At 47.8% G+C, this 24,598-nt stretch overlaps 1 protein-coding gene across 4 annotated transcripts in view; it reads left to right on the top strand.

Annotated features, from left to right (window-relative positions):
* The window catches only part of MTUS2 (microtubule associated scaffold protein 2), a 399,745-nt gene that overhangs the window by 360,805 nt on the left and 14,342 nt on the right, over positions 1-24,598 (top strand). For all 4 annotated transcript variants that reach the window (XM_059892233.1, XM_025000067.2, XM_025000066.2 and 1 more), the window contains 2 exons: positions 11,438-11,652; positions 20,317-20,422. In XM_059892233.1, coding sequence (XP_059748216.1) covers positions 11,438-11,652; positions 20,317-20,422 — 321 coding nt within the window. The remainder of the gene's footprint in view (positions 1-11,437; positions 11,653-20,316; positions 20,423-24,598) is intronic.

The following is a 24,598-nucleotide window of genomic DNA, read 5'->3' as shown; positions in this document are numbered from 1 at the left end:
GGAAGTAGGTCCTACTTGTGTCCTTTTCATCTCTCCTTTTAAAAGGAAAAGGGAAATTATGGAAATCTGCCTGGGCCTGGAATCGCAGTAAGAGATGGATATCCACAGAGGAAAGTTGCACAGGATCTAGCCAGGGTAATAGACAAATATTTCTACTTATCACAAAATACTCTTGGGCTATTATAAATTGCCTAAAACCTTAACTTCTTCTGTGTCTGTGCCTAAAATCAGTGGGTAGAAACAATTCAAGAAACAATTCCTTGGAGTTGATTTGATATATTTGGAAGTTAGACAGCAAGAGGCTGGGAGGAGTACATGGGGAAATGCACACCTCTTTAAAAATTAGATTCTATGGATTTCAAACATTAACCCTTCATTCCTGTGCAGGAAACCCCCGAACAACAAATAAAACATAATCATCAGTCTAGGGAAACCTCAGAGAAAATGCCCCAAGTCCCATGGAGAAAACAGAATACCCCGGCCATGCATTTGTCATCACCATCAAATGGATTAAACTATATTACCCAGTAGCCCCTTGGTCTCTATTCCTCTCATGGGCAATTAAGGGGAATGCGGCCACCCAGACTATGGGACAGAGGGTGGCAGTCAGCACCATGCCATGGGCTGGGCCTCCCCTCGCTGGGAAGCTTAGGAAGGAGCAGGGTCCCAGGAGTTCACTGGTTAGAGCTTTGTAGGGTGGATTCTACCCAATGAAAGAGGAGCCTGAAATCTCAACTTTCAGAAAGTTATTAAAAGCTCCTTCTAAAAGGGATGTCCAACCTGGGAATTGTGTACACTGTCCAGTTTATGTAACAAATATTAATTGGAGGTAAAATTTAAGGGTCATCTTTTCAATGCCGTTTTGCACAGGAGAAAAAAGTTAAAAGCAGTCAATGGTCACTGCAGCCACACGGACCCACCATCTGACCTGTCCATAGCCAGACTTCAGAGAGGTCCCCATGGTGTGTTGGATGAGCTCTGCCAGCTCTGTAGCCCAAATTAGCCCAGAGGAGAGAGAGGGGCAGGCGCCATGCAGGATCCCCGGAAAGCCGCTTCCCGTTTATGGGCAGTAGTATCATATTAGCTCTCATGTAGACGGCATTTGTTTCTCTCCTCAAAACTTCCCATCATAACCATCGTCTTAAATCCACTTCCTCTTTCCTCTTTTGCCCCTACAAATCACTGTTACGTTTTTCTCCTCTTCGACCAAGAAGGTTACTTCTAAGCATTGCAATTACATTCACACACAGGGTCAGTCATTATCCATTTGTTGAAAGGCTCATCCTTTATCTTAAGACCACATAAAAATTGCTCCAAGTATTTATGACTTTGAAAAGCACCTTAACCTTGTTGGGATTTTTGTATCTATTTCTCCCTCTCCTTCTTTGTTTCCTTTCTTCCAGAACTTAAGGCAGAATAGCCGTGTTAGTGTTCGAAAGAGCTCTGCTGAGATTCAAGGCACCTGGAGGGAATCCCGCCTTTGCAGTTCTTGCCGGGTCAGCCTGGACAAGTGACTTAACCCCTCTGAGCCTCCATTGCTCTTCTGTAAAATCAGAGCAAAACTGCCCACTTTCTCCAGCTTTAAAATTGGCTGCAAAGATTAAGCAAATTAATATTGTGTATTTTGTTGTTGTTGTTGTTTAGTAACTAAGTCATGTTCAATTTTTTTTGTGGCCCCATGAACTGTAGCCCGCCAGGCTCCTTTGTCCATGGGATTTCCCAGGCAAGAATACTGGAGTGGGTTTCCAGTCCTTCTCCAGGGGATCTTCCAAACCCAGGGATCAAACCCATGTCTACTGCATTGGCAGATGGATTCTTTGCCCCTGAGCCACCAGGGAATCCCCAATATTGTATGTTAGAGAACTTCATTAATGAAGCACAGAGGTGTTGTCATTGATGTTACTGCTAATGTCTCCTGTCGCTGGGCAGTGAGTCATTCTGCAAAGCACATTTTCTCTGTAGATGAAGCTTCTCTCTTTAGGGCTCCATTTCAGAGGGAAATCATAATAAAAATAGTATAGCCTTCCCGGTCTTCTTTAAAAAAGCACAGTGGAAAACTGTCCTTGATGACCCTCAGTCACCATTACAATATCCATAGAATTCTAGAAGGCAGGGGCAGAAGGGGGCTTCACACTCAGGGTGCCTGTGTTAGCCGGCTCAGACTGCTGTCACAAAATAATACCCAGGCCCGAGGGCTTAAACACAGGCATTTATTTTCTCTCGGTTCTGGAGGCTGAAGTGCAGGCCAGGGGCTGGCAGAGTTGGTTTGGTTGGTTTGGCTGCTACAGCATCTGTCCTTGGCCGGTGGAAGGACGCCCCTTTGCTGTGTTCTCACCTGGCCTCTGAGACCTCACCGGTGGCTCCTCCTCCTCCAAGAGGGACACCAATCATGTTGGACTAGGGCCCCACCCTCCTGGCCTCATTTGAACTTAATCAACTCTTCAAGTACCCCCACCTCCAAATACGGTTACACTCTGAGGTCCTGGGGAGTGTGGCTTCACCCCGTGACCCTAGGGGTATACACTTCAGCTGGTAGCAGTGCCCCACCTCCTCATTTTCCAGGTGAGAATCTCAGATCCAGAGAGGTTGAGTTAGTTGCCAAAATTCCCACCGCTGGTGTCTGCAGGACCCGGGAAGACCTGGACTCTTCCTGCCCTCCCCCACCTGCCTTTGTCTCCTGCCCCTTCCAGGTGTGACCTGCCCACCTCCTGTCCTGGGCTGTCACTCCCCCACCCTGCCTCCCCACCCCTCCTAATCTGGACATGCTGGCGGTCTGGATTCCGTCCATGGGAAGGGTTGTTCACCGTCACTGTGCGGAAGTTTAAGTAGTGTAGGGGTGGGATGTGAGTGGGCACTTCAGGGCACGTATTTGGGGATCTTGAGGCTCCTATATGCAGTCATCCAGTTTGGGGGCCATGTTCCCATAGTGTGACCCACAGGTAAGTAAAGTATTAATGCACTTTTTATTTTGTGGCTATGCCCCGAGCCTTGTGGGGTCTTAGGTCCTTGACCTGGGATTGAACCTGGGCCCTTGGCAGTGGAAGCATACAGTTCTAACCACTGGACAGCCAGGGAAGACCCTTGTTAATGCACTTCAAAGCGTCACCTTGATAAGAACTCTTCTGTGTTTGTTCTGTAGCACTGGGAATGCCTAGCAGCTGGAAAATGCGCTTCATCTTACTGCAGCCACACGTCTTATATCTTCCCACTAACCATTTACACACCCGTGGAGAGGAGAAAACACATCTGTCAATCCAGCCCCACTTCACTGGGGAAGATTTAATAATGAGAGTCTACCCTGAGGTCTCATGCTTTTAAGATTTCAACACTTTTATAGAATAGACCACAGCACATGCCCATGTGAAATGGAATATTACCGTTCATCACTAACATGTCACAAAACTTGTCAAAATTCAGCAGTTTTGATTTCATGTTTTTCATACTAATTGACAACATCCAGAAAACCCTTTCCTAAGTACCGTGGACCAGAGGCGAATCCACCATCACATTTGTGAACCAGGGGCCCTTATATGTACATAAATCTGGCTGTTAGTTCCGTGGAGATTTATTTGGTGTCTAGTGTGTGCTTGTCTCCCCATTGGGTCTCCTCCTCTGATGTTCTCCTCTTCTTAAAGGGCACCACCACCCAAATCACTCAGACCAATTGCCTGAGTCATTTTCGGGTCTGATCCCTGCCCTTCCCTCACCTCCCTCGTCCAAGCCAGGGGCAAGTGCAGGTGGCTTTGCCTCCCAAATGCTTTGCATACCCACCCAGGACTGCAGCTTCAGCCCCGGGTTATGTCCACCTGGACCCCAGACATGTCATCCGCTCTGTTCTCCTTGCCTCCGCCAGCCCATTCACCATTGCAGCCTCCAGGGCACTCTTGTAATCAACACTTCATGAGCTCCTGTTATCCCAAGTTTAAGACTGTTGAGGGGTAGGGGGGCCCTTTCCAGTTACTGGAGTACAAGCCTCACTCCTCCCTGGGGACCAGGGGCCTCGTGAGATCCGACACCACCTCTCTCCACCTCCACTGTCTCCATCACGGACCCTCAGGCCCCTTGTTATCTTCCTGTCCCTTAAGTGAGCCCCGTGTTCCCAGCTCAGGACCTTTGCTCTTGCGGTTCTTCCTCCTGGAACCCCCTCCCTCCAGCTCTCTGGGCCCCTCCCCTTCCCCATCATTCACATCCATCTGGATGGGGTTTTCTCAGGTGCCCCCTGCATCCGCCATCCCCTAACATTGCTCTCATTTTACTTTCTCCAACTGCTGTTATCTCAGGTTTTCATGATCTGACATCTTGCTGTTTAAAACTTCTGCCTGTGTCTTTATTTACCCTCCTGGCAGTGAGTCTGGTTCTCACCGCACGATTGGGCATGGGATGTAGCAGCTGCTCAGTAAATTCAACTACTGTCTGTTGATAGTCCGCCTGCCTGTCTGACCACAAATACTCAAGCGTCTCTGACGCTGTCCCTGCCCGCTGGTGAGGGAGGCGGATGGGTAAAGAGATGTGCTGCAATTCTCAGCAGTGAGGGCTTGAAGGCTGATTTACCAAAGCCTCACCTCTGAGACATTGAAACCCTGGTGCAGCAGTCACTCCCACCCAGGTGCGGAGGGACCCGGGCTCCAGCCCCTGCTCTGCAAGCCTCGCCCCCTCCCGTGGAGGCCTTGGATCCTTGAGTTATCCCTTCTCAAACCTCCTGTCCTACTGAACACCCACCTGGGGCCCAGGGCATGCCAGTTGCATAGTACCCAGGAGGCACTGCACTAATGCCAGCTCTTTGGTCCAGGGCCCTGGGGATACTGTGTGGACCTGCAGAGATGCCCAGAGACCCCCGACTCCCCACCCTGGCCTTTCACCCACATTTCTACTCCTAGTCCCTGAACCTTTCCTCCGTCTCAGCCCCTCCTTGTCTCTCTTCTTGACCAAGTGAAGTTGCTCAGTCATGTCCAACTCTTTGTGACCCCATGGACTGTAGCCTACCAGGCTCCTCCGTCCATGGGATTTTCCAGGCAAGAGTACTGGAGTGGGTTGCCATTTCCTTCTCCAGGGGCTCTTCCCAACCCAGGGATTGAACCCAGGGTCTCCCGCACTGTAGGCAGGCGCTTTTACCATCTGAGCCACCAGGGAAGTCTCTTCTTGACATTTTCATCAAAAAGAAGGTCCTTAAAAAAAAGAGGGCAGTAGAGGGCAGTGTGGCCGAGGATCCCAGGCAGCATGTTTCATGGACTGAGCCTGCCGCCTGCCGTGGGTCGCTGTGATCTGATAAGAGTGGACAGAGGCCTTTGCCACCAGAGGGCTTTTCCAGGCATTATAGTTCCCCCTGGTGGACACAGATTTGTCACAGGATCACTGCCATCAAAAAGGACCAAACACACACACACACACAATCAACTGAAGTTTACAAAGATGCTATAATCTTTAAGCCCACATAATTCCACTCTTAAGAATGTATCCTAATGAAGAAAGCAAAAAAAAAAAAAATATGTGAGTGACACAAATCAAATGTCCAATACTAAGGATGTATAAATTACAGTGCATCCACATGAAAATATGGTGGCTCAGATGGTAAAGAATCCGCCTGCAATGTGGGTGACCTGGGTTCAATCCCTGGGTTGGGAAGATCCCCTGCAGAAGGGAAAGTCTACCCACTCCAGTATTCTTGCCTGGAGAATTCCATGGACGGAGGAGCCTGGCAGGCTACAGCCTATGGGGTTGCAAAGAGTCGGACACAACTGAGTGACTAAGCACACACACATGAAAATATGAGGGGACCATAAAGATATTAAGCAGGAAGACATGGAAAATTCCTACCAGGGATACTGAAGTCACACTACTGCAACAGCTGTGAAGGGATTTTCAGTGGAAAGTTTTCATTTTCTTTGTGTCATGAGATTATGGGTAATTTTTAAATTACATTTTTTTCCCTTGAAAGTTATTTTGTCTTTTCAATTACTCCCCATATCTCAAAGAAACAATTTAATCATTTATCTGACTGTGGGATCCCCTATCAATATGTAACAATACTGACTGTTAACTTACTAAGGCTGCTGTACAAAGTACTGCAGGCTGGAGGGCTTAAAAGACAGAAATTAATTTTCTTACAATCCTGGAGGCTGGAAATCGAGATCAAGATGCCAGCAGGGTGAGTTTCTTCTGAGGCTTCTCCTCTTGGTTTATAGATGGCTACCTTCCCCCCACCCCCCGCAGGTGTCTGTCCTTAGACTTCAGTCATATTGGATTGGGGCTGACCCTATAAATGACCTCATTTTAACTTTATTAGCTGCAAAAATCCTGTCTCCAAACATGATCACATTCTGAAGCACTAGGGATTAGAACTTGAACATATAAATTCTGGGGGACACAACTGAACCCATAACAGTGACTATTATAATAATTCCACATATTTGTATACAGTCTTCACCTTTTAGATGACTTATTTTATAATTGTCAAAGCTTAAGCATTATCTGTGATGTAAAAGGTAGTATGATATTATTCCTTATGCTTTATCATGAACTGCAACCAGATTCTTTTCTTCAGTTTAAGTCTAGTGTGGTAATTACTGATCCTTGCTACCTCTTTCCAGTAACAAGTTGTAATTATTCAAGGGACATTTTGGGCAATTGTGTAAAGAAAATTGCTCTTACTGAGTTTTTCCCTTCAATTTTGATTTATGAACTGTGGTGTGTGTGTGTATGTATGTACTACATACATGCACTCTATATATTCATACATACATATGTTCAATTATTGAAAACTACTGCAGACTCTAATCCTGTTTTTGCTTTTCAAACTCATGCTTATGAATTAGAAATGTAATCAGTGCTCCTGGCCTGTCATAATCCTGTTCTTTTAGGAACTATTTTCTCAGCATTTTAGGTTCCAGGGATTTATTATTGGTGTGTTTGCCTCTCACATTATAAAGTACTAAATGTTTTCTCATGAATAGAAATAAAGGAAGAATGTATGCAAGGCTCCAGAGGTTACCCATAAAAATTAGCCTACTTTAACCTCTGTGTACAAAATGCCCCAGTAGATACATTTTTGAGAATTTACCAGAGGCAAGAGGCTGTTTATTTCTTTAGGGACTCTGTTATTGGAACTTGCTCCCTGGTGCCTCAGCTGCAGCTCTTATCCAATATCTTCTGCAGGCCTGGGGCTTATGACACAGGGTCATTGGAAGAATAGAATATCACTTCTTGTATATAATAGCTGTTGGGAATTTGGGGCTTGGTGCTAGATGTGGAAAGGTGATTACTTTGGCCACCTGATGCAAAGAACCAACTCATTGGGGAAGACCCTGATGCTGGGAAAGACTGAAGGCAAAAGGAAAAGGGGGCAACAGAGGAAGAGATGGTTGGATGGCATCACTGACTCAACAGACATGAATTTGCACAGACTCTGGGAGATAGTAAGGACACAGGAGCCTGCCTTGCTACAGTCCATGGGGTCCAAAGAGTCAGACATGACTTAGCAACTGAACAGTGATAACTGAGGCCGCACAGCTCATGATTTATTGAAGCAACAGTACAGTTCAGGAAAAGCTCTAGGATGAAAATCAATCAATCATTGCTGACCCCCCGCCCCCGCAAATAGAATCCCAGGCCTTGAATCATCCCGCCGCAAACATGTACAAAATCACACATTTGATGGAAGTGTCCTATCCTTTCTGACTGCAGGCGACCATAACCTTTTCAAACCCAGTCTTATTAATCATGGTAGTCATTTAAAAAATATTTTAACTCATAAAACATTCAAACAAATCATAGGATTTTCTTATATACATATTGTTGCAGGTGTTCATTGGGAAGTGAGTCCTGTCAATTAAGCATACAACCTCCGAGGGGGGAAGGACAGATGGAAGGTCAGACACACAGATGCATTTCCATCACAAGTAGAATTCTGCTGTCCTGCTCATCCTGCTTCTTGCCTTTTTTGTTTAACGATGTATTACAGGTCATTCCAGGAAAAGATTGACCTTGTTTTTTTTTTTTTTTAGTTACCTGTATCCCATTGAATATGGGATTTGTCCTATGTGTATAGTGGACTTATCATCATTTATTTAACTAGCCCCCCCACCAACTATTTCCCAAAGGCAAATCATGCTGAACTAATTATCCTTCATCAGATTTTTTTGGTTCTCTTGTGAAATTGTTGACTTAAAAGATATGTGCATTTAATTTTTTTTCTCCAGTGTTAACTGATTTGTTGTTATTCATTTCTTGACCTTTTTTTCTGTTTTATTCCATGTATGCAATCTATATCATCAACTTATTGTTTAGATTTACTAGAGTTAAAGATACTGATATTAGTATTAATATATGAAAAGTACATTTTCCCCATATAAAACAGTACTTGTTAAAGAATAGTACATGGTGAGCATTTTTTATTATTTTCATTTGAGTGCAGTGTGCTGTATTTCTAGTTAAGAAACAGTAAGAGTGGTTCTCAGATTCCACGAGCTCCACATTCCATGTGTGTGCATGTGTGTGTGTGTATAAAACAGTGTAGTGGTGAGGTTTTTATTTTGTCAACATACATCTTCATCATCATTATACAGAGTTTCAAAATCCAAGTATGAACTTTTCTTCTACAAACACGTCTAAATTTATCCTCTGAGATATTTTTCCTGTCATGTTATTTTGCAGATTTTCTTTCCCTTTTTGGTAAAAACTTTATTGAGATATAATTCACATGCCATACAGCTCGCCCGTTTGAAAACAATTCAGTGATTCTTAGTATATTCACGGAGTTATGCAGCTGTAACTATAATCTGTTTTAGGACATTTTCATGACCCCAAAAAGAAACCCCGAACTTTTCAGCTGTCACCCTTCCCAAGCTCCCATCCCTAGGATTTCAATTTTGAAAAAAACTTGAACCTGCAAAGCAGCTCCTCAGTTTATACCCCCACCGTTGCTCCATCAAAGGCCAGTTTTCTCCTACCTTCCCTGTATTATCAGAATATTTCATCTCGATCAACCTTGGAGGTAAAAAAGATCTCTTGCTTTGATCTGCATGTATTGAATCATGAATGGTGCCGACCATCTGTTCTTGTGTTTGTAGACTGTGCTTCATCTCTGCACTGCCTTGTGGGCCTGTTGTAAATACAAACATTGTTGTCACTGCTTTGTTTTTATCCCATTCACCGTGGCACGGTACACGGGGCAAAGACTATGAAGTTCAGTTCAGTCGCTCAGTCATGTCCAGCTCTTTGCAACCCCATGAATCACAGCACGCCAGGCCTCCCTGTCCATCGCCAACTCCCGGAGTTCACTCACACGTCCATCGAGTTGGTGATGCCATCCAGCCATCTCATCCTCTGTTGTCCCCTTCTCCTCCTGCCCCCAATCCCTCCCAGCATCAGGGTCTTTTCCAATGAGTCAACTCTTCGCATGAGGTGGCCAGAGTATTGGAGTTTCAGCTTCAGCATCAGACCTTCCAGTGAACACCCAGGACTGATCTCCTTTAGGATGGACTGGTTGGATCTTTAGTTCACCTGAATTACAGAAACAAGAGCACTCTCCAAAGAGACCCTGTGCACCCGGACACTTACCCTGGAGCCCATTGCTCGAGGCTCACCAGTAGTTACCATGTGTCTCCTGTCCATCCCCCATCCTTTTCTGTCGGAGGACCCTTCACCTTCCCCCAGTGTAGGTGAAATGATTGCTGTTTGTGTGGAGGTGGGGAGGAGAGATGGACTGGGAGTTTGGAATTAGCAGATGCAAACTATTACATATAAAATGGGATAAACAACAAGGTCCTATTGTATAGCACGGGGAACTATATTCACTATCCTGAGATAAACCGTAATGGAAAAGAATTTTTTTTAAATGTATATATGTTGCTCCTCTATTGGCCTCAGTTTGACTATGTCTCAATCCATCGAGCACTGTTTTTAATGGATATTCCATGGTCGTTCTGTTAAAGCCCAGTCACTCCAGGATAAACCTGTCTTTGTGTGTACATCTCTTCCGTAGTCTGTGGATCCTGGTTGGTTGTTTCACTAACTAGGGTCCCTGGTGAAATTCTAACAACTTGCCAAGGTTGGAGGGACTTTGGGGAAAACTGGAGCTCTATTCAGACCCTGGGGCATAGGTGATTCCTCACTGCTGCCTCCAAGCCTGAGCCACTGTGACCTTCAGTTCCTGGTAGGTTCTGGCTGTTTTTATGAGGCCCATGACCTCCCTCTTCCATGATCTCACTGCCAGGGACCAGAAAACCTCAGTCTACTTCTGCCGTTCCTGCTGTATTTGTTAGCGAGCGAGTCTTGCCACCCGTGGTGGAAAGCCCAGTGCACACTCATCCTGACATGTATATTGTTGTTGTTATCGTTTGGTTGCTCAGTCATGTCTGACTCTTCGTGATCCCATGGACTGCGGTCCACAGGGGAGAAAAAGTCTGTACAATAATGTCCTTGTGCATATTAATACTTCCAGCTTTCCTCTGTTTGTGATTTTTTATAAAATACAAAACTAGTTTTTAAAAGCCTCAAGAGTATAGCAATTGCTTAAACTGTAGACCAACCAAAGACTTTTGAGAAGTACTTTTGTCATCAGCATTCTTTAGAGTTGCTGGCACTGGTGGTAGTAAAAAGCAGAGGGCTTTTCTGATCAGTCTGGTTATTGCTTTTAAATTCTCTACAGACATTATATCCTTTTATTGCCCACACCTGACGTGGGCAGCTCACCACCTTGTTCTCAGTACACCAGCGGATCCTAACTTTCTCAGATTGTGTATCAGAATCCTCCGTCAAACAGTGGGACCCAGGACACAGGCCAACTGAAGCCCTGGACCAGGAAGGCCTTTGGGACAGCATTAGGCTGCTGGGCTGGGCCATATTCTTATACACTGCACACAGAGCAAGACCCAGCCTGTCCACCACTCATTTCACCAGGGAAATAGTGTCCTTAAACATATCCTGCCTTTGCAGCTCTTACTCTACACACTGTGTGACCTTGGGCCAGTCACAGGAGCTCCCTGGGAGCAGGTTCACCCCAACATCCAGGGTCTGTGTTGAGGCTCAGATGCTGTAGGTGGGAAAGCATTATGTGTGCTTGCGTGTGTCCTAAGTCCCTGCAATCCTGTCCGACTCTTTGAGACCCCATGGACTGTAGCCCGCCAGGCTCCTCTGTCCATGTGATTCTTCAGGCAATAATACTGGAGTGGGTTGCCATGCCCTCCTCCAGGGGATCTTCCTGACCCAGGGATGGAACCTGAGTCTCCTGCCACTCCTGCTTTGCAGGTAGAGTCTTTACCACTGAGCTTCTGGGGAAGCCCAGGGAAGCATCTTACAAACCATGAAGCTCTGCAGAAGGAAGGGGATCTTGCCCTGGTCCTTCTGCCCACACCTTGATGTTGTAGCACAGGGGTTGCAGACGCGAGGCTCTGGGCGCATCCTGGCAGGTTTGTGACCGTGCGCTGTCCATCCCCCCCAGCTTTCCATGCGGCCAAGTGTGAGAAGCTGCAGCGGGAGAAGGCAGAGCTGGAGCGGCGCTGCGAGGCGGAGGTGCGGAACCTGGGCTGGCAGCAGGAGGCCGAGCTGCGGGACCTGGAGCGGCGGCTGCAGCTGCAGTTCGAGACCGAGGTGGCCCGACTCCAGGAGGAGCACCACGCGCAGCTGCTGCGGATCGGGTGTCAGCACCAGGAGCAGGTGAGTCCACCTGGCCCGCCCTGCCCTGGGGAGCCACAGGCCGGAGGTGGAGGGGAGCCGGCCGCCTTAGCCCGGAGTCCTGCCACAGGTGAGCTCCCCGGTCCCCACCCTCACGCCTCGGTTCTGTCCCCTGTCCCCTCTCCGTCATCCCCACCAGCCACTCTGGCCTCCTCCCATGTCCTCCCAGGCACACTCCCACCTCTGGGCTTTTCTGCTGGGCTGTGCCCACTGCCTGGTAAGCTTCCCTGGTGGCTCAGTCGATAAAGAGACTGCCTGCAATGCAAGAAGACTTGGATTGGATCCCTGGGTCGGGAAGATTCCCTGGAGGAGGAAATGGCAACCCACTCCAGTATCCTTACCTGGAGAATTCCACGGACAGAGGAGCCTGGCGGGCTATAGTCCTTGGGGTTTCAAAAAGTCGGACATGACTGAACAACTAAGCCAACACACCAATGCCTGGAATGCTCTCCCTCTAGACATGCCATGGCTCCCTCTCTCTCTCCCTGGTAGCCTTTTCTCACTGAGGCCTTTCCTCACCCAGAGTTACAGCTCCTTCCCCCCACACACACACTCCTGTCCTCCTCCCTGCTTTAGTTTTTCCTGGGCACTTATTACTACCTAATGTGTGATAAACTTGACTTTGTACCCTGTTGATCTTCTGCATAGCCCATGAGGGCAGTGGAAATAACAGACACACGTATATCTAGCACGTGCTGTGGGCCGCACTCTACTCCCCCCTCTTTTCCTGGACTAACTCATTTAACCCCTATAGTCACCCTACCAGGGAGGGACCATTATTACCCCATTTTACAGGTGAGAAAACTGAGACCCGGAGGTTAAATACCTTGCCAGAATTCATGCTCATGGAAGAGCCAGGGTTGGACCCAGTCTGAACCCAGGGTCCGTGCCCTCAAGCCCTGAACTAGGGTTTTCTGCTGGATTTACTCTCGAGTCTCTGGCTTGGCACTGCCTGCCTGCACAGGGTGGGCCTTCAGTGTGTATTTGCCTGATGAAACAAGGATTCTGCTCATTAACCTTAGCCTGGCAGTCTTCCCAGAGAGGGTCATTCATCCTAGAACAGCTGGGGAAGAATACCCAGGGAGCCAGTCAGTGTGAAAGCGGGTGGGAGCCAGGCATGCCTGTCCCCATAGCCGGCTGCAGGGTCCATTACTGCATTGGCACCAGGGTGAGGTGAGCCCACTCTGCCTCCATGAGACTCATCTGCTTCTCCCTTCTCTCTTCTTCCTAAGTCCCTAAGGCTCTGATGCCCTAGTGCCCACCTTCTAATTGGTGTATTGTTGCCCGGAGTCTGCTTCGCTATCCCTAAGATCAACTGCAGTCATGAAGAGTGCTCTTCACATCTCAGGCTAATGCCAAGTGGCCTTTCACAGCCATGAACATTTGGGCTGCATCCCCAGTAGGTATCCCTGACAGCGATGGTCCCCAGAGGCTTGACAATCATAGGGGAGAGATATTAGAGTAATAATAAGTACTGTCGTTGGAAAGAGCAGTCTCCGATTTGACAACACTTTCCTCTATTCAGCATCTCAGCATCTTCTGTTCAGCATCCTCCTCCTTTTAGAAGCTTGTGGAAACCAGACACACCTGCCTTTTTAAGGTGGTGTACTTAGAGGCCAGAAACAGATAGGTTACAGGTAAGGTTACCTGCTAGGCTAAGATTAGAAATGGAACCTGCAGCATCTGCCCTAAGTAGACATTCGCTCAGCTGCTGTCTGTAGTCTTACCTGCTTCTTGACTCCCTGATACGGGTCAGTCCTGGGGCAGATATCGGCTGTCCTGTGTCCTATATCCTGGGGTAGTCAGGCCCAGTTTTATATGTATACCCATATTCACTGATTTTGGGTCCAAAATTTTGGTTGGTTGAGAAGATGTCAAGAGATGGGAGGAAGGGCGGGAAGGGGTCTCCCAGCAGGAAGAGGAGCCTCTGAACAAAGGCTCACTTGGGGGTGTCATGTGTGGGGAAACCACTGAGCCGGGGCCCCTGCTGAATGGAGCCCGTCCACCAGCCGAGGGACCCCAGGCAGAAGCTCAGTAAGCTGGGCACGTGCTGGGGGGTGTGGTCTCACCTACCTCTAAGCTGAGACCATAGGCTTTAAAAGATTTTCATTTTGTTATTGTTTAGTTGCTAAGTTGTGTCTGATTCTTTGCAACCCCATGGACTGTAGCCCGTCAGGCTCCTCTGTCCATGGGATTTCCTAGGCAAGAATACTGGAGTGGGTATTCTCCCTTCTCCAAGGGATTTTCCCAGCCCAGGGATCAAACCCAGGTCTCCTGCATTGGCAGGCAGATTTTTTACTTCTAAACCACCAGGGAACCTAAAGATTTCATACTGGGAGAGATTGGAGGCCCTGACTTTTCCACTTGAGAGTGAGTTACCTGAGCTACTTAGTTATATTTTTAAAGAGCTCTGTCTTATGAGGGCTCTGAGTTCTGTTCTTCTGGATCCTTTATGATAGCTAAAGTGGTTCATTCATTTATTCATTCACCTATGCGAAGAATAGTTGTGAATGCCCTCCATACACAAGGCCTCATGTTACTGCAAAAGATGCCAAGCTTTATAAAATGTGGACCTGCTTGCTCCATAGCCTCTGGTTATAGATCCGGGGAGTCTCTGAAGCACGTGCTCCAGAAAATGTAATACTGGGTGGGAGATACAGCTGCTCTGTTCAGGAACTGAGAGTTTGCTTCCAGCTGGGAAGATGCGGGAAAGCTGTGTGGTGGAGGTTTCATCTGCATGCTTTGCATTTGAGCAGACCTTTACTCTAGAAACCCCTGGAGGAGGGCATGACCACCCACTCCAGTGTTCTTGCCTGGAGAATCCCATGGACAGAGCCTGGTGGGGCTATAGTTTATGTGGTTGCAAAGAGTCAGACACGGCTGAGTGATTTTCACTTGCTTCCTCTAGAAACCCATTGGTTTGGGGATGAGGCCAGGGATGGATGGTTTAAATCTGTGAATTATTCAGACCCTTGAGTCTGCTTCTGCGGCCGGATGTTGGCTGTTTACCTGGCCTTCAGCTTCTCTGGCAGGGAGCACGTGGCAACAAGGAAGAAGGCGAAATGAGCACCATTTCCAGGTAGAGGAGACGTCCGTGTGCTTGGTCCAGGACGGGACTCGGTGCCTGAGCACAGTGGGATCTGGAAGGAAGGTCTGTGGTTTCGGTGATGTGTGCAGACCCTCCACAAGCAGGTCTTCCCCTTGGGGTGGTCAAATTCGGCAATGCCCACACCTCCTGCCGCCTCTGTCCTTCTCGAGCCTTGAAACTCGAGTTCACTGACCCAGCCTCTCCCTGGTGCCCTAGTGTCCCGACCGTGCTGGGAGGCTGCTTCTGTTCCGACCTAGGAGGTTTTTTTTAAACTTACTTATTTTGCTTTTGCCGGCGTTGGGTCTTCGTTGCTTTGTGCAGGCCTTCTCTAATTGCCAAGCATGGGGGCTAGTCTCCGCTGCAGCGTGCAGGCGTCTCACTGAGGCGGCTTCTCTCGCGGCAGAGCCCGGGCTCCAGGGCGTGGGCTCAGTAGTTGTGGCTCACGGGCTTTGTTGCTCCACGGCACGTGGGATCACCCTGGATCAGGGATGGAACCCGTGTCCCCTGCATCGGCAGGCAGATTCTTACCCCTGGACCACCAGGGGAGCCCCGGACACTGGATTTCCTGAAACTTTACTCCAGTCCTCCCTTGCTAAGGCAGGCTGACCTCTGATGTCAACACAGGACCCCCCCAGGAAAATCCAGCTGTCCATTCACCGCAAGAGGCAGAGGCCATGTCTCTGGCCACACGTGGGAATCCCATGGGGGAGCTGCTGATGAAACACCCCTTCTGTCCGCACCTGGGAATTGGAGTCGCCAAGTAGGGGTCCCTGGGGCCCAGAGCTGTAGGTGTCTGGTGTCAGGGGACGAACTGGGCCTCATTCTTTGCCCTGCAGCCTAGTTAGGGCACAAGCAGGGGCATGGCTTGGCCTATGCCTTTAAAGATACAGCGTGACTCTTATTTTAAAAGTCTGATTATAGAGGTGTTTCATCAAATTGGTGGTCATTCTGGAGCTCACACTGCATTAACAGAAGCGAAGATTGCCCGAGCTTCCCCATCTCAAAGCACACGAGGCAGAGTTTTCACTGTAAACACAGATGCTTTTCATTTTTGCTCCAAACGTACTCATGCACCAAGCCTGGTATTTAGTGATCTGACTTGTGACCTTTGACCCCTGCCTCCAAGACCTCTTGGTCTGGCCCTGAAGCCCCTCGCTCAGGGCCCCCTGATGTTCTGGATTCTGCATTTTGAGCAGAGATGCCTTTTGAGAGGAGCCTAAGTGTTCATCCTCTGGGTTTACGTTTGCTTTGTCTCATATCCAGGATACACTTTCTGCCATTTCCTAAAGAAATGATCCTTTTAGACTCACTGGCGGCCACAGCATCCTCACGCTTCATCACATGTACAGAGGCCGCTTTGGCGGTCGTCTTGCGTCCTGACTCTGATTCGTCCCACACAGCAGGCACGCAGTCACCATCCGCAGAAACCACACTTTCTAATCAAAGAGAATGAGGTCCCAAGGGACCCTCCATCTTCCAGTGTGAGAGCCCCACCCGTCATAGCACGGGGCCTCCGGATGCTTAGACATGGCCGAACAGGAAAGATGGGGGCCTCTGTGGACACCTGCCCACCCAGCGGGCGGCAAAGGCACCACCAGGCAGGGGATACAGTCAGCCAGGGAGCTCGGGCAGGGCTGGCCGTCAGCTCCAAGTTGGTACCAGAGATGCTGTAGCAGGAAGGCGGAGTCAGAGGGATGGTGAGTTGCCTTGGTATCTGGAAAGCGTTGTTTAGAGGGCCCTGGAGAGAAAAGACAGGGGCGGCCCCCTCTGTCTCATCAGATAGGAATACGTGTTATGGGTGGGGGGCAAATGGGAGTTTAATCTGGTTTTCTTTAATGAGAATATGTAAAGCCATGCTTCTTCATTCTAAATGGAAGTCTTCTCTAAGTGAATTGGCGAAGCCTCCCCTAATTGCATTTTGCAAGTGGCTGGATGAAGTAAGCCCACAGCTCTGTTTTTGACCGTCTAAGAGAAGAGGGTGGCTTCCCAGGCCTTTGCTTTGATAGGACTCAGCTAAACAGCAAGCAGCTGCGGAGACAGCCTGGTGCAGGGAGCAGCTTCTCTGTATGACTGGGACTACTTGCTGGGCATGGGGACAGATCTCTCTGTGGCAGCTCAGAACTCTGTGCTCCGGGAGGAGGAAGGAGGCTGGTCCAGCAGTGGGTATTTATTTTGGGGGTGGGTGGCTGGGCAGAGAATTCCTCAGGGTTCTAAAAGGAAAAAAATGAAGCTTCACCCAGCATAAGTTTGCTGTGGCACATAATGGTTCAGCACCTCTGTCTCTTTCTTGGTGTTCCCAGGTGACTCAGCAGTAAAGAATCTGCGTGCCAATGCAGGAGACACAGATTTGAGCCCTGGGTTGGGAAGATGCCCTGGAGGAGGAAATGGCAATCCACTGCAGTATTCTTACCTGGAAAATTCCAAGGACAGAGGGGCCTGGCGGGGCTGCAGTCCATGGACTCACAAACGAGTCGGACACGACTAAGCTACTAACATGATGCAAAAAAAAAAAAAAAAAAACGGACCTTGTGTGTTCCTTGGGTCCACTTATCTGACCCTTTTCCAATGCCTGCCAACCTGGAGGTCTTCTCAGGCTGAGCACTCAGACAGGCTGCTGCTCCATGTTCTGGAAAGAAGCCAGGAGCCATGGAGGAGAAGCTATGGGGATTGAAACTGGGACCAGAAAGAGGAAGGCCAAGAGTGCACGGCCCCTTCCTCATAGAGGAAACGGCCTTGAAAAACCATCCACAGGTCTAGAAACCCAAATCACACAAGAGGAAGGACCACGGTACCCTAATTTTGGCTCACTGGCTCTCACTGTTAGTCTCTCAGTCATGTCCAATTATTTGCGACCCCATGGGCTGTAGCCCGCCATGCTCCTCTGTCCATGAAATTCTCCAGGCAAGAATACTGAAGTGGGTTTTGCCGTGCCCTTCTCCAGGGGATCATCCTGACCCAGGGATCGAACCTGGGTATCCTACATTGCAGGCAGATTCTTTACCATCTGAGCCACCAGGGAAGCCCGGGCTCTCACTGGTTTCCTTCAGAACATTCTGGGCTCTCCTCTTGTTGCATATGGAGGAATTAGGGAATCAGTATTGCCTTCCTAGAAGCCCCTCTGAGAGGCTGTAATAGATAGATCATGCCCTTACATCATCCTTAATATACTGGGTGTGGCATTTCATCACCACTGAATCAGAGACCTGCCTCCAGCAAGCCAGAAGGGTTTACCCACCACCCTCGCCAGTCGGGGCAGACCCACCACCAGGACACAAGGTATTCTTCTGGAATATAGGCCTGGCATCCATCTCTCTTTTCTGGAGCCACCCACAGCAATTTGGGTCAGAACCCAATAAATCAGAATCATTCCAAGCACCAGTGAAAGACTTTTCTTTATACTGAGCTGAGTAAGACACCTCCTAACAATGTGTGGGCACTTGTTTTTTATGGACAGCGTGCTCTGGGCTTATGGGACATCATCAGTGGAGCATAAAGGAAAGCTAGTTCCTTTTTTTTTTAAGCCAGTGATTTATTTTTCCAAGAGACTGAAAGACTTTGGACAACAAATCCATTAAAAACCTTCATATAAACAGGATTTGGACAATTAAATACTGTGGCGATCAGCCTTTCTGCTGAGTGGATTCATAGCTCTGAGCCTCAAGTAAAATATTATTTAATCAAGAGTGACCAGTAAATAAAAGTGAATCATCGCATACCAAGTCCATTTTCATGTCATAATGCAGATTTCCTATCACTTGTCAGATTCACTGTTGGTTTTGCCCGTCTGTTTTAGTGGATGAAGGTCTCAATTACCATAGGAGAGAGAAGCCGGGCAAACCTCCCCAAGCAATGACAAGTCCAGAATGGGAACCAGTCCTGTTTTAAAATACGATAGTCCTTTGCATTCCCTTTACAAGTGGGCTTCCTTTCTTGTGAAAAGCTCTTCCTCCTAACAAATCAAAGATCAGCCTGTGAATGACCCCCTGAGAAATGAAACCCTCTGAGAAGTGGCTGGACAGTGCTCTGAACTGCCCCCCACAACAGCTTCGGGGTCTGGGCACATGTCCTTCCAATGCCAGGTTCTGACACATGAGTATACCACAAAATGAACGTAGTGGTTTGTAACTAGCATTTTGAAAAATATAAAGTTACAAAGGATGAAAATTTTAAAGCCAGGTTATTGCAGGTAAGAAAGGAAAGTGCCGATCCATGAAATTTAGTTTCACACATGCACCCATGTACGTGTGTGTGTGTGTGTGTGTGTAACAATGTAAAATGGTGCTTTTACAACGGGTCACCAATGGAGAACTTGGAAAAACATTGTTCTGGTTTGCTGTCATAGGGAGAGGTCACCTTATGCAATGATTCCTGTAAGTCATACACTTGAAGTTAAAATAATACCCCAACAACAAATGGAGAAGGAAATGGCAACCCACTCCAATATTCTTGCCTGGAGAATCCCATGGACAGAGGAGCCTGGCAGGCTATAGTCCACGGGGTTGCAAGAGTCAGACACGACCGAGGGGCTAAAGCACCACCACCAACAAAAATAACAAAAACAGTAAAGGTGGTAGGTGCGTGGTGGACGGGCGGTGGCGGCGGCGGTGGCTGCGGAGGTCGGGAGGGGAAAACAAAGCATCCTGGGCTGGCTGCGTTCCCAGGATTAAGTTCCTGGAGATGCATCTTCAGCCAGAGAAAGAGCAGCTTCTCGGGGGCAGCTCCCACAGCCTGGGCAGGGGAGGTCCACTCCGCCATCGGCGGGGAGCACGTTCATGGCTGAGGAGCAGGGGTGGTGAGCACACATCTACCCGCTTGCCTGGGGCTGATGAGCAGGCTGTTGGGCGCTGGTTGCTGGTCTTGCAGGGGAGGCGGTGGCCGGGCATTTGAGAGCCTCATCCATGGAGTCAGGCAGCCTCAGGCTCTGCCACTTACTAGCCCTTGGGCAAAACGCTTCAGACCTCTCGAAGCCTCAGTTTCCTCATCTGGAAAATGGAGATGAAAATATTGACTTTATTGCTGTGAGGGTTGAGTGGAGGATCAGGCAGCTGGATACGTGTTGGTTCCCTCCAGCTACCTTGCCTGCTGTAGCTCCCACCTGCCGCTGGGGGGCAGGACGGACCGTCTGGTGGGGGAGGACCCTCTTCTCTTCCTTATTACCTGGTGGAGGGCTTGGTGGAAGGGGCAGGAATGGAGGCGGGGGTGAGAAAATGGTCCTGAGGAGGCCCAGGGCAGTGAGGAGGTGGCTTAGGCGGCCCCCCACCTCCAGCCGGGAGCTGCTTCCTCCTGCGTGAACAGCAGACCTGCCGCAGTGACCTCCCCGTAACATTCCCCCACCCACCCACCCCCGGCTCCAGGGTTCCCACGTCACCACCAGACCCTGTCTTCTGCCTCAGTGAAGTCTGGAGAGGGCAGCTATCACCTCAGCAGAGTGTCCCTCCCTAGACGTCCGGGCCACGGACCCTTCCCCTCATTCAAGTCCCCCTCTGTCCTCCAGGCAGTGGGGCGTCGCAGCCTCGGGCCCCAGCTCTCCAAGTAACCAGAGCTGTGATCTCCTGCAGGTGGAGGACATCACCGCCAGCCATGAGGCTGCGCTCCTAGAGATGGAGAACAGCCACACGCTCACCCTCGCGATCCTGCAAGATGACCACGAGCACAAGGCCCGAGGTAGCTGACCTTGGGGGGGTGTGTGTGTGTGGCCAGCGGGGCCGGGTGTGTGCACCCACTTCTCCCGCTGCAGACACAAGGGGCCTCCCTTCACCTCCCCCTCCTCTATCCTTTCTCCCTTCCTCTTCGTCCTAGTATGTCCTTTGTGTTGCTTCTTGTGTTAAGAAAACACCAAAATCCAGGGCCTGAGTAACTTCTTTCCTCCGAAGCTGATCCTCTCAACCCTGAAGTCTAGACTCCCCAAGGAGCCATGGTCCTACCCCATGGTGTGGGGCAGCTGGTCTGGGGTACAGCCTCAACTTGTTAAAGCTCAGGTGAGTGAGTAAGTGAAGTTGCTCAGTCGTGTCCAACTCTGCGACCCCATGGACTGTAGCCCACCAGGCCCCTCCCTCCATGGGATTCTCCAGGCAAGAGTACTGGAGTGGGTTGCCATTTCCTTCTCCAGGGGATCATCCCGACCCAGGGATCAAACCCGGGTCTCCCATGCCAACAGGGAAACCCGAAGGTGATTCCAATGGGCGGCCAAGCTTGAGAACCACCATTTTCAAGTAGGTGTAGAAATCCTGGGCTTTGTCTTGTGTGGTGGCCTTGCAATGGTCAGGACCACTCCAGCCTCTGATGAGGCCTGGCTGACTACACTGGGCACTCAGACCACATTCACCATGGGCAGAAGTGGACTCTCGGGATCTTGCTTTTTTACGTTTTTTTTTGTAACTTTGAATTGTCTTTGGGTACCTAGGATTTTATTGGGTTGGCCAGAAAGTTCCTTTGGGTATTTCCTTACAACGTCACAGAAAAACCCAAACCAGCTTTTTTGGCCAACCCAATAATTCGGTCATTAACAACAGTAACCGTGTTTAGTAAGTAGAGCTGAGATTTTTGACTCTGTGAAAGAAGCTTTTTACACATTCACATGCGTATACATTCAGTTCAGTTCATTTCAGTTCAGTTGCTCAGTCGTGTCCGACTCTTTGCGACCCCATGAATTGCAGCACGCCAGGCCTCCCTGTCCATCACCAACTCCCGGAGTTCACTCAAACTCACGTCCATCGAGTTGGTGATGCCATCTCATCCTCTGTCGTCCCCTTTTCCTCCTGCCCCTCAATCCCTCCCAGCATCAGAGTTTTTTCCAATGAATCACCTCTTCGCGTGAGGTGGCCAAAGTACTGGAGTTTCAGCTTTAGCATCATTCCTTCCAAAGAACACCCAGGGCTGACCTCCTTTAGAATGGACTGGTTGGATCTCCTTGCAGTCCAAGGGACTCTCAAGAATCTTCTCCAACACCACAGTTCAAAATCATCAATTCCTCGGCGCTCAGCTTTCTTCACAGTCCAACTCTCACATCCATACATGACCACTGGAAAAACCATAGCCTTGACTAGACGGACCTTTGTTGGCAAAGTAATGTCTCTGCTTTTGAATATACTATCTAGGTTGGTCATAACTTTCCTTCCAAGGAGTAAGCGTCTTTTAATTTCATGGCTGCAGTCACCATCTGTAGTGATTTTGGAGCCCAAAAAAATAAAGTTTAACGCTGTTTCCACTGTTTCCCCATCTATTTCCCATGAAGTGATGGGACCAGATGCCATGATCTTCGTTTTCTGAATGTTGAGCTTTAAGCCAACTTTTTCAGTCTCCTCTTTCACTTTCATCAAGAGGCTTTTTAGTTCCTCTTCACTTTCTGCCATAAGGGTGGTATCATCTGCATATCTAAGGTTATTGATATTTCTCCCGGCAATCTTGATTCCAGCTTGTGTTTCTTCCAGCCCAGCCTTTCTCATGATGTACTCTGCATAGAAGTTAAATAAGCAGGGTGACAATATACAGCCTTGAAGTACTCCTTTTCCTATTTGGAACCAGTCGGTTGTTCCATGTCCAGTTCTCACTGTTGCTTCCTGACCTGCATATAGGTTTCTCAAGAGGCAGGTCAGGTGGTCTGGTTATCCCCTCTCTTTCAGAATTTTCCACAGTTTATTGTGATCCACACAGTCAAAGGCTTTGGCATAGTCAATAAAGCAGAAATAGATGTTTTTCTGGAACTCTCTTGCTTTTTCAATGATCCAGTGGATGTTGGCAATTTAATCTCTGGTTCCTCTGGCTTTTCTAAAACCAGCTTGAACATTTGGAAGTTCACGGTTCACGTATTGCTGAAGCCTGGCTTGGAGAATTTTGAGCATAACTTTACTAGCGTGTGAGATGAGTGCAGTTGTGCAGTAGTTTGAGCATTCTTTGGCATTGCCTTTGGAATTGGAATGAAAACATTACTATCTGTAGTAATGCATTTTTTAATATAAATTTATTTATTTTAATTGGAGGCTAATTACTTTACAATATTGTATTGGTTTTGCCATACATCAACATGAATCTGCCACAGGGGGACACGTGTTCCCAATCCTGAACCCCCCTCCCACCTCTCTCCCCATACCATCCCTCTGGGTCATTCCAGTGCACCAGCCCCGAGCTTCCTGTATCCTGCATCGAACCTGGACTGGTGATTTGTCTCATTTATGATATTATACATTTTCAATGCCATTCTCCCAAATCATCCCACCCTTGCCCTCTCCCACAGAGTCCAAAAGACTCTTCTGTACATCTGTGTCTCTTTTGCTGTCTCGCATACAGGGTTATCATTACCATCTTTCTAAATTCCATATATATGCATTAGTATACTGTATTGGTGTTTTTCTTTCTGGCTTACTTCACTCTGTATAATAGGCTCCAGTTTCATCCACCTCATTAGAACTGATTCAAATGTATTCTTTTTAATGGCTGAGTAATACGCCATTGTGTATATGTACCACAGCTTTCTTATCTATTCATCTGCTGATGGACATCTAGGTTGCTTCCATGTCCTGGCTATTATAAACAGTGCTGTGATGAACATTGGGGTACATGTGTCTCTTTCCCTTCTGGTTTCCTCAGTGTGTATGCCCAGCAGTGGGATTGCTGGGTGATAAGGCAGTTCTATTTCCAGTTTTTTAAGGAATCTCCACACTGTTCTCCATAGTGGCTGTACTAGTTTGCATTCCCACCAACAGTGTAAGAGGGTTCCCTTTTCTCCACACCCTCTCCAGCATTTATTGCTTGTAGACTTTTGGATCGTAGCCATTCTGACTGGCGTGAAATGGTACCTCATTGTGGTTTTGATTTGCATTTCTCTGATGAGTGATGTTGAGCATCTTTTCATGCGTTTGTTAGCCATCTGTATGTCTTCTTTGGAGAAATGTCTGTTTAGTTCTTTGGCCCATTTTTTGATTGGGTCATTTATTTTTCTGGAATTGAGCTGCAGGAGTTTCTTGTTTATTTTTGAGATTAATTTTTTGTCCGTTTCTTCATTTGCTTTTATTTTCTCCCATTCTGAAGGCTGTCTTTTCACCTTGCTTATAGTTTCCTTTGTTGTGCAGAAGCTTTTAATTTTAATTAGGTCCCATTTGTTTATTTTTGCTTTTATTTCCAATATTCTGGGAGGTGGGTCATAGAGGATCCTGCTGTGATTTATGTCGGAGAGTGTTTTGTCTATGTTCTCCTCTACGAGTTTTATAGTTTCTGGTCTTTTGTTTAGATCTTTAATCCATTTTGAGTTTATTTTTGTCTATGGTGTTAGAAAGTGTTTTACATTACTACAGATAGTAAGCATATACATTACTATCTGTAATTTTTTTTTTCAATTTTCCCTCTCCTTTTTTTCTCTCTCCAGTCAGCTGGTTGCTAAATTAGATGGAAAATAATTAATGTAAGAATAGATTAATACATTTTTTAATGCCAGAATTTTTTAATGTGTAATTTTTGTAGTTGCAAAGGCCTCTGTTAGCAATATAAAACCAAAATATAGTAATAAAAAGGCTGATACATTCAACTAAATAAAAATTGTTATAAAAATATAAACAACTTCAAAAGGCAAACTACAATTAGAAAATATTTTCTGCATCTATACAGCAAAGGACAAATTCTCTTAATATATCAGTTCAGTTGCTCAGTCATGTCCAACTCTGTGACCGCATGGACTGTAGCACGCCAGGCCTCCCTGTCCATCACCAGCTCCCGGAGTTCACTCAAACTCATGTCCATTGAGTCAGTGATGCCATCCAGCCATCTCATCCTCTGTCGTCCCCTTCTCCTCCCTCATTCAATCTTTCCCAGCATCAGGGTCTTTTCAAATGAGTCAGTTCTTCACAT

The sequence above is a fragment of the Bos taurus genome, chromosome 12 (genome assembly GCF_002263795.3).
Source record: "Bos taurus isolate L1 Dominette 01449 registration number 42190680 breed Hereford chromosome 12, ARS-UCD2.0, whole genome shotgun sequence".
Taxonomy (NCBI): Eukaryota; Metazoa; Chordata; class Mammalia; order Artiodactyla; family Bovidae; genus Bos; species Bos taurus.
This window is presented reverse-complemented; position numbering and strand designations above follow the sequence as displayed.